Below are 13177 nucleotides of genomic sequence, written 5' to 3'. Positions count from 1 at the left end.
TGTTAAATATGCTCCTTCATGCTACTGGGTCTTTTCTCGAAGCAAGCCGCCATGGAGACTGGCATCTTCCTCACCCTCTGCTTCTCAACCTTGTGTCCCCCGAAAGCCGCTCTAAGTCCATTTTCGGTTTTCTGCAGAAATGGAGCTTCCAGGGTCCCTACAGGCTGACCTGAGTAGTTCCTCCTCCCTAGAACCCAGGGGAGAACACATACCACATTGTACTGTAGCTGTTCGCATGTCTGTCTCTCCTCCTGATGGGACTTCTTTGAAGATTAGGATCGGTCTTCCGTCTTTATGGCTCCAAGGCTAAGTTCACTGCCTGGCATGTAATGCTCAATGAATGAATGAATCGAATGAAAGAAAGGAAGGAATGAAAAAAAGATTGCATGAATTAATTTGAGGTCAGATAACGAAAGTGAACTCAGAAGAGCATAATTTACACACAAATGATGAGCATCAGCATGCAGGCGTGACCAAGGCCCCAAATATTTCTTAATTGCTTTCCCTCCTGGAAATGTTCTCGGCAGTGTTACCATACATAGCCTGAATGGCCAGAAAACATTTGAATATGGCTGTCTTATGACGATCAATTCCCATAGGGCAGCAACTTCCCATAATGAACAAATTATTCATGAGTCTCCTTCTCATTCCAAGGAGGATCGGAGAGGAAGCTCTCTCCAGAAATGACAGTGGCACCAGCTCATAGACACTATCTAATGGGGTCAGCAGGATTCATGGCAGAAGAGAAGTAGATGGGAGCCCAAGGTCCCAGAGAGTTAACAGCAGACATGGGCATAATAAACCCTAAACCCTCTTCAGAAGCCTGTTCAGTGTTCTGCCCATTCGTCCTTGTGATGTAGCTTTGCTCCATCAGTGTTTAATGAAGTGTCTGTTTTTATGAGAAGCCCAGTAAGGACTTGTGGGTAGTACTCCTCACCTCTTGTGTCTGTCTACAGGTTGGCCTCTTTAGTTGGCTAATTAGGTAATTAGCTGTTTCCCCATTGGCCTGGCATGGAGAGGAGACTCAATCTGTGGCAAATTAAAAATACGGACTTCTTTGGCCCTAGCTGGAGAATCAGAAGTTGGAAGGGCCCCTGCTAACTCCAGTATGGCCCCCCGGTGTCACAGATGTAAAACTTTGAGTAACTGTGACGTTTTTGAAAGCTCCCCTTCCACCTTGTAAAATTCAGAAATGCCCTCTAGGTTGAGACTCCCTGATGTAAAACAAGTTTTCCAGGTAATCATTATGTAAATAAATAGTGTTGGCTAACCTTTTGATTGCATTTACAAATTGAAAAATGAAATGCACTATTTAGTAGACTGTCTTCTAATTGTCAGATAACTAGGAGAGCGTGGTGGTGTGGAGAGAACAGATTTGAAGACACACAGCTCTGGATCACATCTCAGCCCTGCCACCTCTTGACTTAAGACCCCCATTGTCTGAGATTACAGCCTCACCCCTGCCCTTGGTGACAAAGCCAGAGAGGAGCCTGGCTGCTTCGTAGCCACCTGCTTAAGCTCTTTGCAGATCCCCAGAGTCATAAAAATAGAAATGTTTGTACCAGCTCCTGGCCTACCTCCCAATCCATATTTCCTTTAAGAATCATCTTTCTTATGCATATCATGAGCTCACATCTGCTTTCCTACTTTCATTACAGTTGTATATGTCATTCTGTGGCCTGTCGTCGGCCTGTTTGTCCTCAGAGCCATATGTCACTCTTGTTCTATTCTCTATCACTGGGCAGTCATCCCTTATGGGATGCATTTCCAGGCTCTTTGTGTCAGATAGTTTTCAGTGGGCTGGTCCATGGGAGCCATAGACAGAGATTGGCAGGTACAGAGGGTAAGGGAGATCCAGGCTTTTTATCCCTCTCCCTCTGCCTTGAGGGGTGTCTCCATCAGTGACTCTGTCTTCCCCATGCCTCCAAACATACCTCTCCTTCTGTGGTTCTAGCTTCTGCCAGTCAATCTTTACTATGATGTTCTGGTCCCAACAGATAACCTCCAGCTTTTGAGGTCTGTTAACACCCCTTTCTGTTGGGGTGCCTCTAGCCTTTAAAGCATGAGTGGCTTCCTGCTGATGGCGGTCTCTGCATTTCGTTGCCATTTTTGCTTAGCTTTTCAGCTCAACCTATCACATTTCTAACTAATTCTGTGTATTAAGTTCCTCTCTCTCTCTCTTTTTTTTTTTTAGTTTATTTATTTCAGGGAGACAGGGAGAGAGAGAGCACTAGTGCGAGGGGCAGAGGGAGAGAGAGAATGTCAAGCAGGCTCCACGCTCAGGACTCGATACCACAACCATGATATCATCGCCTGAGCGGAACCCAAGCGTCAGATGTTTAACCGACTACACCACCCAGGCGCCCAAGTTCCCTTGCTTTAACTCACCCAGAATGGTTTCCATTTTCGCTACTGGACCCTGACAACTCTTTTGAAGTAGTAAAATGGCTTTATTGCCTTTACGAGTTAGGCTGGCTTAGATACAGCATCCAAAGCATGCTGAAAACCCCGATCCCCCAGACCCACCGCACAGAGGCAGTCATGTAGTTGTTGTGGCCTGCGGACCGAGACTCTGCATTTTCGGGAAGCTCCCTGGGGGGCTGCGCTGCCCAGCCCTGGCATAGGGAACCACAGGGCCAGGCTGAGGTGGACATGCATGGGGAGGGAGTTGCTGTGGTCAGGCCCCCACTACTAAGGGCTTCACTTCTACAGACCAGGTCACAGCAGGAGAGCCTGCCTTGGCCAAATTAAAAATGGCGACCTCCCATGGGGGTTACAGGACGGTCAGCTACATGTGGCGGCAACACAGGGGCAGTTGGAGGATGCTAAGGGGTTATGTGCGGCATTGAATGGGATCATGTATGTGATAGCTTCTCACACATAGTTGTTGCTCAATAAATGACAGTGTCTCTCCTTCCCTCAAAATAAGGGAAAACACAGACATGTAGAAAGCTATGAAATTGTGTAAATTGTTTATTCCTGAAGCTAACAGAATCCAGATACTAAATATAAGAAGGGAGAGCTAAGCAATTAAATAGTCCAAAAAAAAAAAAATCTCATTGCTTGGGATGTATCGTGGTTATCGGAGTTGGTGTCTCAACATTCTAACTGTATGACACTGTAAGTGGGCTCTGTTTCGTGTCAGAAATAATTTAAGAAAATAAGTTCTAACTGGGAGTCTGTATCCGATTACATGTTATCACATTTCCTAAGGAGACCTGAGTCTTAGGATTATGCCCTTACTTGGCCACTCGAATTTCTACATTCCAGGGTCTTGCCAGAGACTCTGACTTTGAGTGCTCCACTGTCCAATTCTTATCAAAAGGTTGGTTATGAGAAATAATTTTCATGGAGGATTGCCTGAAGGAGATGCAGTCCGTTCATTCCTCATTCAGATAGCCTAAATATTATTCATGGTTTAAGTCCAGTCATTGGATCTCAATGTAATAGCTTCTTGTCAGTTTCCCTGTACTTGGCAGGATTAGTGAAAAAAGACACATCTATCCTCATGGAATTCTTGCACTCTGTGTTAAAAGAGGAAGCTCTCAAATTAAGAATACAATTCCATTTACAGTTGCACCAAAAATGGTAAAATACATAGGTATAAACTTAACCAAAGAGGTGAAAGACCTGAATTTCAAAAACTATAGAATACTGAGGAAAGAAATTGAAGATGACACAAACAAATGGAAACCCATTCCATGCTCATGGCTTGGAGGAATCAATATTGTTAAAATGTCCGTACTACCCAAGCCATCTACAGATTTAATGCAGTCCCTATCAAAATACCAACGACATTTTTCACAGAACTAGAATAAATCCTAAAATTTGTATGGAACCACAGAAGACCTCAAATAGCCAAAGCAGTCTTCAGAAAGAAGAACATAGCTGGAGGTATCATAATCCCAGATTTCAAGACCTACTACAAAGCTGTAGCAATCAAAACAGTATGGTACTGGCGCAAAAATAGGCAGATCAACAGAACAGAGTAGAGAGCTTAGAAATAAACCTTCACTTACATGGTTAATTGATTTACAACAAAATTGACAAGAATATGCAATGGCGAAAAGACAGTCTCTTCAACAAATGGTGCTGGGAAAACTAGACAGCTACAGGAAAAAGAATGAAATTGGACCACTTCCTTACACCATACACAAAAATAAACTCAAAATGGGTTAGAGACCTCAATGTGAGACCTGAAACCGTAAAACTCCTAGAAGAAAATACAGGTAGTAATTTCTTGGATGTCACCCTTAGAAACATTTTTCTAGATATGGCTCTTGAGGCAAGGGAAACAAAAATGAAACCATTGGGACTATATCAAAATAAAAAGCTTTTGCACAGAAAGGGAAACCATCAACAAAACAAAAAGGCAACCTACTGAATGGGAGAAGATGTTTGCAAATGATATATCCAATAAAGGGTTAATATCAAAATATATAAAGAACTTATACTACTCAACACACATAAAGCCCAAATAATCCAATTTAAAAATGGGCAGAGCACCTAAATAGATGTTTCTCCAAAGAAGACATCCAGATGGCCAACAGACACATGAAAAGATGCTCAGCATCACTCTTCTTCAGGGAAATGCAAATCAAAACCACAATGAGGTATCACCCCACACCTGTCTGAATGGCTAGAATCCAAGACACAAGAAATAACAAATGTTGGCAAAGATGTGAAGAAAAAGGAACCCTCATGCACTGTTGGTGGGAATGCAAGCTGGTGCAGCTGCTGTGGAAAACAGTGTGGAGGTTCCTCAAAAAATTAAAAATAGAATTACCACAGGACTTAGTAATCCTGCTATTGGATATTTACTCAAAGAAAACAAAGACACTAATTTGAAAGATATATTCACCCCTTTGTCTATTTCAGCATTATTTACAACAGCCAAGATATGGAATCAATCCAAGTATCCACTCTTAAACTAGAGGATCAAGAAGTTGTGGTATATTTATACAATGGATTATTACTCAGCCATAAAAATTAATGAGATCTTGCCATCTGCAACAACATGGATGGACCTAGAGGGTATAATACTAAGTGAAATACTTCAGAAAGACAAATGCCGTGTGATTCCATTCATATGTGGAATTTAAGAAACAAATGAACAAACAAAAAAGAGACTGAAAAAACAGACTCTTAAATACGGAGAACAAAATGGTGGTTACCAGAGGGGAAGTGGGTGGGAGGATGAGGAAAATAGATAATGGGGATTAAGAGTATACTTACCTTGATGAGCACTGAGAAATATGATGAATTGTTGAATCATTATATTGAAAGCCTGAAACTATTATGACAAACATTGTGTGTCCATTCTACTTCCATTCACAAGAGAGAGACAGAGAAAACTCTCATAGGTTTCTAGACAGAGAAAACCAGTAAGTTACCAAGGCAGGGGCGTCAGACTAGCATGAAACTACTCACCTGTGAGCCAGGAAGCAAGAACACAGAAATGCTGTATTTATAGAAAGTTGAAGGAAAAGGACTGAGCTAAGAATCCTGTAACTAGCCAAGAAATCTGGTCATATATGAGGCCAAAAGAAAGACATTTCTGGATGTGGAGTGACTCAAAGTGGGCCATCAATGTGCCACTGCTGAGGAAATTAAGAAGTGTTCGAACCAAATGAAGTTGAGTCAGAAAAAGTTGTCACGATAGGGGAAGATCAAGAGTCAAAGAAACAATGATGAGCAAGGAACCTTGTAATGATCAAGTCTAAAAAAATGATGAGAATGTGACTATAAACTGTAACTTTTCACTGAAGATTTCTTCAAACAGAAGAGCCATGTGGATTAAGAGGAGATATTTAGGAGCTCAAAGTGAAACAGTCGGTGAGAAAGTAAAATATTCTAAAATACCTCCTGTGGATGAGGAAGAGAGAAGAGATGTCATGCATTGGTTTCTGTGGAAACAGGCAATGAAACAGACTTTTGGGTGCAAGATACTTAGAGAGGTCCACACCTGTGTTATGAGTTGAATTGTGTCCTGAACCCCTGCTACCTGCAAATATGACCTTATTTGGAAATGGAGCCTTTGCCAATGTCACCCAGTTAAGATGAGGTCATGAGGCTGGGCCCTCATGCAATGTGACTGATGTCCTTATAAGAAGAGGAAAATGCTGTGTGAAGACAGACACACGGGGAGAACACTGTCTGATGACAGGACCCATGCAGCCACAAGCCAAGGAATACCGAGGCCCAGTGGCCCCCACCAGAAGCAGGTAGAGGCAGGAAAGGATTTTACCCAGAGCCTCAGGGGGAGCATGGCCCCGCTCTCACCTTCACTTTGGACTTCCAGATTCCAGAACCGTGAGAGGATAAATTTCTGCCATGTTGAGGCACACGTGTGGAGACAAATAGAACCTGTGAAGGGAGGGGGGAGGGAGCACAGCTGGGCAAGCAGAGGGAGAAGCCAGGCTCCTATGCAGGACCCGTGGAGCCAGCCCAATTTGGTGGAGAGCTGCCTCCTCATTCAGTCACGGACGTGGGCAACCCCAGGGAGGCCATCGCCGGGGTGAGGTGGCTCTTCACAGAGGCAGACCCTGACGGAGCTGATAGGAAAGCGTAGATTTTCTTAATGATTTAAAAATAGAATAACTAAGCAGATATACATGGAATCAAATGTTTTCGTTACTAGGAGGGAAAAAAATGGGATTATGATTTGGTTAATCCAGCAAAGAAGAAATGTAACAATAAATTGTAGTTACTAGTAAGCAATATGATAGAAGCAAACCGAATATAATCATAACACAATGGGGGCGCCTGGGTGGCTCCGTTGGTTAAGCGTCTGCCTTCTGCTCAGGTCATGATCCCAGGATCCTACTTCTCCCTCTCCCTCTCCCCCTCTCCCCCTCTCCTTGCTCATGTGCTCTCTATCTTACTCTCTGTCTCTCAAATAAAATCATTTTAAAAAAATCATAACACAATACATATGAATTTGTTGAAATCCCGTTTCAAATGACAGACTCTTAAATTGGCAAAAGCAAAACAAAAAACCTGGTTTTAAGCTATTTGTAAGGAACACAGATAAAATGACTACTTAAAAAGTTAAATGGACAAGGATATGTCAAGTATATGCAAATAAAAGGAAAACAGAAGTAGTGTGCATCAACCACAATGGAACCCCAAAGTAAAATTATTAAATAAGAAAAGAAAAGATATTTTTAAAAACAAGGAGTACATTTCACAAGGACACTCTTATACATACATTATACACTGGCCAGCATTGTTATGGAAATTTTAAGGCAAAGACCGAAAAGAAATACAGGACACTATGATAGAACTATAATCATATTTTCGTAACCCAAGCAGGAATAAACACCCTTATCCAAACATCTTTAAAGTTCTGGTGCTTGTATTTCTCTGGGAAAGAATCTTAGAAGTTGTGCCACACTTGATAAGTACATTAACTATTTGAAGGACCATTGCTGCATTCCTTTCTATAAAAAGGTTGAAGCGTCAATCCAATGGTGCAGGAAGCATACCTGCTTATTGACATACTTACCAGCCCTGGATGTCCGCCATCTTTGAAATGTTTGCCAGCCTGATGGGCAGATAATAGCATCTCAGTCATTTTAATTCCTGTTCCCTTATCATTAATGGGGCTTACCCTTTCCACAGGCTTATTGGTGATATATATTTCCAGTTCATGTCCTCTGCTTATTTTTATATTGTGTAGTTTGGCTTGTTTCTTTTATAGTCAATTTGTCTCATCTCCTAGTATATTAGACACTAACCCTGTCATATGAGCTGAAAACCATCGTTCATTTTTTGGCTTTGTTTATGGTATCTTGTCATGTCGACATTTTAAATTTTCATAGGATCAGATCTGCTCATTGTTCCTTTATGGGTTATGGGTTTACTGTCTTACTCGGTAAGACAACCAACCTGAAATTACACGGGTATTCCCCTATATTTTCTTCTAATACCTTTCTAGTTCCATTTTTAACATTAGGTCCTTCCTTTATTTTGGCTTAAACTGACGTCATTGTGTTATCCCCATAGGCAGCTCTGATCTTTTTGGGGAGCTGAGGTAGAGATGGAAATAAGTAATAACCAGTGATTTCTGTTTTAACAGGAACTTGGGAAGGAAAACAGTTTCAACAATGAATAGGTCACCCATCATGACTGACTACAGATGACTTGCCATTTCATTTACAAGGTAAGGAAATATAGTCTATGTTTTTAATTAATTCCAACTGACTCACTGTTGAGCTCTTACCTCTTTTATATTTATTTACAAATATTCTAAATCATGTTCTAGTTCATGACCTTAAACCTTGACATTATCAAATTTAAAACAAATGACAAGCAAATAGAAACATAGGAAATTTTGTGAATGTCAGCATGCCTCAAGGGGCAGAGCAGAATCTGGATGTGGTTTCTGCTCTTGATTACTACAGGCGGTTCAGTTTTTGAATAGCATTAGTGTTTTCCTTATTGTCAAATGTAGACTGCTCATTGCAGAATCCTTGGAGAATATAGCAAAATATAAAATGAAAACCCAAAGCATTCATAACCCCGTCATCCACAGATAATCACCAGTAGTTTTGCGAATTTCTTTCTTCCTTCCTTGCATACGGGTATAGAAATGAATACAATTATATATAATCTTTCTAAAACATACTTATCTCAGCTCCCGTGGTTATAAATGATGTACCTTAACTGGTGCAGGAACAAGTCTAAGAACAAATAGTAATTACCACCGTGGCCATTTCAAAATGGCCATTTGCAGTTACCAGAACATTCCTCAGCATCTCATTTCCCTCCCTGCACAAACATCCTGATGAGTAGTCCACATGACCCTGGTGAAACATCACCTTAAGAAACACCTTTGAATTCAGACAACATTTCGTGGTGCTCCTTTATCGTTATTGTCTATTTTGTGCTCTTCCCTACTGTCCATTCCGAGGTGCCCTACAAAGTGAAAAAAAGAGACCATCTCATCCTCTGTCCTGCATTCATGCCAGCTAGCCAACCCCTCACTAAGGTGGTTTTTCCAAAGACCCTACAGAGTTGCTCTTGAAGTTTTTTGGTTTTCAAATCTTCCAAGTCTTGGAGGCGAAATGCCTGACATCGCATCCTTTAGGGAAGTCTTCATTCTGTTGCTTCTAGTCCACAGCTGAAGGCTGAAGAAAATCCAGCTCTCACTGTCATTAGCACGCACTAAGCTGGAGACACAAACGTACTCTAGGAGAGAAATGGGCTAGAGCTTCATAGAGATAATTCACCAAAGAGATACAAAGAACCAAAGAAACATGACAAAGATGTCTGTCCTTACCATGAATCATAGATGCAAAATAAAATGATTTGTTTGCCCAGAATTGGCCAAGTGTTTTCTGTGATTTTAAGGGAAAACTGTTGTGGCTGGTAGAGATTGAAAGTAGGTATATTTTACCCAGTAGACATTATTCGAAGAATCTCTGGCAGATGTTGTAGACTTGCAGTTGGAAACATAAGAACACAGAGTACAGATTTATTTATGACAGAAAAATGGAAAGAATCCTGAGTGTCCACTAATAAATATCAAACCATGATGCATTTTTATGATAGAATTATTTAGACATTAGACATTTTTTATAATTAATATTTAGTGATGCAGAAAAATGTTTATGACAAAGTGGAAAGGGCAAGTGCAAGTTTGTATATAATGTATGACCCCAGTTTTGTTAAAAATAAACAAAACAGACATTTGAAAAAGATCAAATGGTAGAATAGTCAAATATTAACAATTATTATTTGGGGGTAGTTGGATTAAAAGTGATAGTTTTATTCTTTTTTTTCAAATAAAATACCTGTTTTACTTAAGAAAACAAATATTACTTTTTTAAATTTAAAAGTTACTTTTAAATTTTAAAACTACTGAAAGATAATGAACAGTTATACATTTGATTTAAAAAATCAGAGAGCCTTCTTCGTGTATTTTGAAACTTACTTTCATTCCAAAGTAGTTTGCAGAGAGTTTTGAGAGCTGGTTATGTAAGGAAAATGAAAACGTGGCATATTGCACAGTATTTTACATTAAAAAAAAAAGTTTTAAATCCTACATGGAGATGATTTGTATTGAATCGTGTACAGTCTAAGTCTTTTTCAGTGATGAGGAAGGTTATAAGGAGTTAATGACATGGCCGTTTATTCCATGCCAGCTATCCACAGTCGCCATGCCACTGGCACCTTCCAAAGAATCCTGCATACAGTGTGATTGATGATGTTGGACCCCTAAGTTATGTCTTTATTATCTTCCTACAGGGGGTCAGCTCTCTTCCCAAGCACAAAACACCCAAGTAGTTGGAATCCGATGCTGCCTGCATTGATCTAATGGGGTGCTATTACCTTTCTTATCAATTTATTTATCCATTTGTTCTGCAGATACTTACTGAGCACTTCCTATGTGCCAGGTGTAGTTTAAGTGTTTGAGGTGCATCAGTGAACAAAACAGACTAAAATCCGTGCCTCTGTGGAGTTTCAGTTCTTCAGGAGGAGACAGGCTGAAACAAAAACCCACTGTAATAAATAAGGAAACTCTGTAGTATGTTGGACACTGATGAGTGCTATGGGCAAAAAAAAAGAAGGGAAGGAGGGAGGAAAGAAGGAAGATTAAAGAGAGTTAAGAGGAAATGGGGGCAGGGAGATGCCAAATAGGTTGTAGTTTAAAATAGGATCGTCAGGCTAAGCATCAGATAGAAGTTGACATTTGAGCAAAGACCTGAAGGAGATAAGCAGGTGTCTGGGGAAGATTGTTCAGGCAGTGGGGATAGCTCAAGCAAAAAACCTTAATGTATCAGCATTCTGGTGTGTTTGAGAAACAGAAGAGTGTCTGAAGTGGAGGGGGGCAGGTCAGAGGAGGAATGGGAAGAGGATGGGTAAATCATACAGAGCCATGTCAACCATCGTAAGACTTTGGCTCTTACTTTGGGTGAAATGGGAAACCACTGTAGGGTCTTAAGGGCAAAGTAAAATGATCTGATTAGGTTTAAAGATCACTCTAAAGCCTAAAGATTAGGTTTAGATCACTCTGGCTGAGAGCAGATTGTCGGAGGGCAAGGGTGGCATCAGCAAGACCCGTTGGGAGCCCACTAAGGATAACACATGCATAAGAAGACGGTGACTCTGCCCATGAACACACAGCAGGAATGGTGACAAGTGACTGGATTCTGGACATCTTTCAGAGGCTTTCCTGACATGTTGACCATGGTATAAGAGAAGGAGTACTCCAAGATTTGGGGCCTGCGAAGCAAGAGGTTGGAGATGCCATGAAGTGAGATGGGGAAGGTCCAAGTGAAGGAAGCTTAGGAGGGAATATCAAGAATAGGATTTTAGATTTGCACAATTTGAGATGTCTGTCAGGTATCTAAGTGAAGATACCGAGAAGACCATTGGATATGCAAATCTGGAGCCCAGAAGAGAGATCTAGATGGTAATTGGAGAGTCCAAAGAGAGCATGGCTAGAGATGAGAACCAAGAAGTCAGTCTTGGACACTCCAACATTAAGAGGTTATAGAGATAGAAAGAGGAACCATCTGAAGAGACTGAGAAGTGACCGAGGAGGTACAGGGAGGGTGTGGGTAAGAAACAAGAGAGTATGTGCTCTAGAAGCCAAGTGAAGAAAATCAGTCAAGGAAGAGGGAGCGATCATCTATGTTGATAATCTGATAGTCAGGCAGAATGGGGGTTTAGAATTAGCCATTGGGTTTGGCAACATGGAGGTCATTGGTGATTTCAAGGAGGTGGTTCTCAGGGTAGTGCTGAGAGCAAACACCCGATTAAAGTGCATTAAAGAGAGAATATGTGAAAAGGAATCAGGGCTTGAGAGGAGCAACATCTTTTTCAAGGACTTTTGACACAAGGAGGAAAAAAAAATGAGGGGGATGTGGAATCCAGAAAAGGCTTTCATTTTTTAAGGTGGAAGAAACGGCAGAACCCTGTTGGGAATGAAATAGACTGAAAAATTGAAGCTGACACGAGAAAGGGGAGACCTGTAGGAGGTTTGCCCTTGACTATGTGACAGGCTTCGCACAATTTAATTAAGCTTCCACGCACATTCCCTGCCAGTATTTCCATCTTGTCGCTTGCCTTTACATTTGTTCATGATCTATTTTGACAATGAGAAGTTGAGAATTGTGAGTAGTGAGATCATTTACTTTTTCTATTTCTTCTGTAACTTTTATGGTTATCAAAATCTTTGCCTTTTCAAGGATATATTATCAAATAAATACCTGTATATTCTTTTTTTTTAAGATTTATTATTTATTTGTTTATGTATTTGAGAGAGAGAGAGAAAGAGGGAGAGAATCCTCAAGCAGACTCTGCGCCAAGCGCAGAACCTGACCCAGGGCTCAACCCCAGGACCCCAAGATTACAACAGGAACCGAAATGAAGAGTCAGATACGTAATGGACTGAGGCACTCAGGCGCCCCAAATACCTATATATTCTTAAAGCAAAGATGTAATTTGAGCTTTTGCAGGGCACGATCAGTGCTTTGGTTTGGTTTTTTTACACTCAGCCTTTTATTATTAGACCTTTCAGATTTTGTAATTCCCCTATATAATATTCAAACCTCACCAAAATATTATGAAGAGACTAGAAAATCAGTTATTTTAAAAATATACAGTGTGAGTGTTTTGCTGTAGCATGCGAAACATCTTGTCTGTATTATAATGGACAGATTATAATTCAGCTAGTTATATGGACACAAATGGAAATGTAAATCCAAGAGAATGAGGGGCAGGGAGCAATAGGTCTGGTGAGGTTGCCCTATTCCATTCTTTAATTTTCTTCGATCCAGGTGCCCCAAAATGGCTAGCAAATTCTTAGGTTTAACACACACTCTATTTATTAAAAGCCCAAGATTTAAAATGTGCTTCAACAACCTAAGTGTTCATCAGTAGATGAATGGATAAAGTAGTTGTGGCGCGCACACACACACACACACACACACACACACACACAGAATGAACTATTACTCGGCCATAAGAAAGGATGAGATCTTGCCATTTGTGGATGGACCTAGAGGGCATTATGCAAAGTGAAATAAGTCAGAGAAAGACAAACACCAAGCGAGATTTCACCTATATGGGGAATCTAAAACACAGATGAATAAACAAGCAAAAGCAGAAGCTGACCCATGAATACGGAGAACAAACTGCTGGTTGCCAGAGGGGAAGGGTTGGGGGA

The 13177-nt window shown here is 40.8% G+C and overlaps 1 protein-coding gene across 14 annotated transcripts in view; it reads left to right on the top strand.

Annotated features, from left to right (window-relative positions):
• Window positions 1–13177, top strand: part of PIP5K1B (phosphatidylinositol-4-phosphate 5-kinase type 1 beta) — a 298246-nt gene that overhangs the window by 101868 nt on the left and 183201 nt on the right. For all 14 annotated transcript variants that reach the window (XM_040620276.1, XM_040620265.1, XM_040620269.1 and 11 more), the window contains one exon: window positions 8081–8164. In XM_040620276.1, coding sequence (XP_040476210.1) covers window positions 8141–8164 — 24 coding nt within the window. In that variant the 5' untranslated portion in view covers window positions 8081–8140. The remainder of the gene's footprint in view (window positions 1–8080; window positions 8165–13177) is intronic.

The sequence above is a fragment of the Ursus maritimus genome, unplaced genomic scaffold (genome assembly GCF_017311325.1).
Source record: "Ursus maritimus isolate PB19 unplaced genomic scaffold, ASM1731132v1 scaffold_34, whole genome shotgun sequence".
Taxonomy (NCBI): domain Eukaryota; kingdom Metazoa; phylum Chordata; class Mammalia; order Carnivora; family Ursidae; genus Ursus; species Ursus maritimus.
Note: the sequence above shows the minus strand (reverse complement) of the source record. Positions and strands in the feature narration are given on the sequence as shown.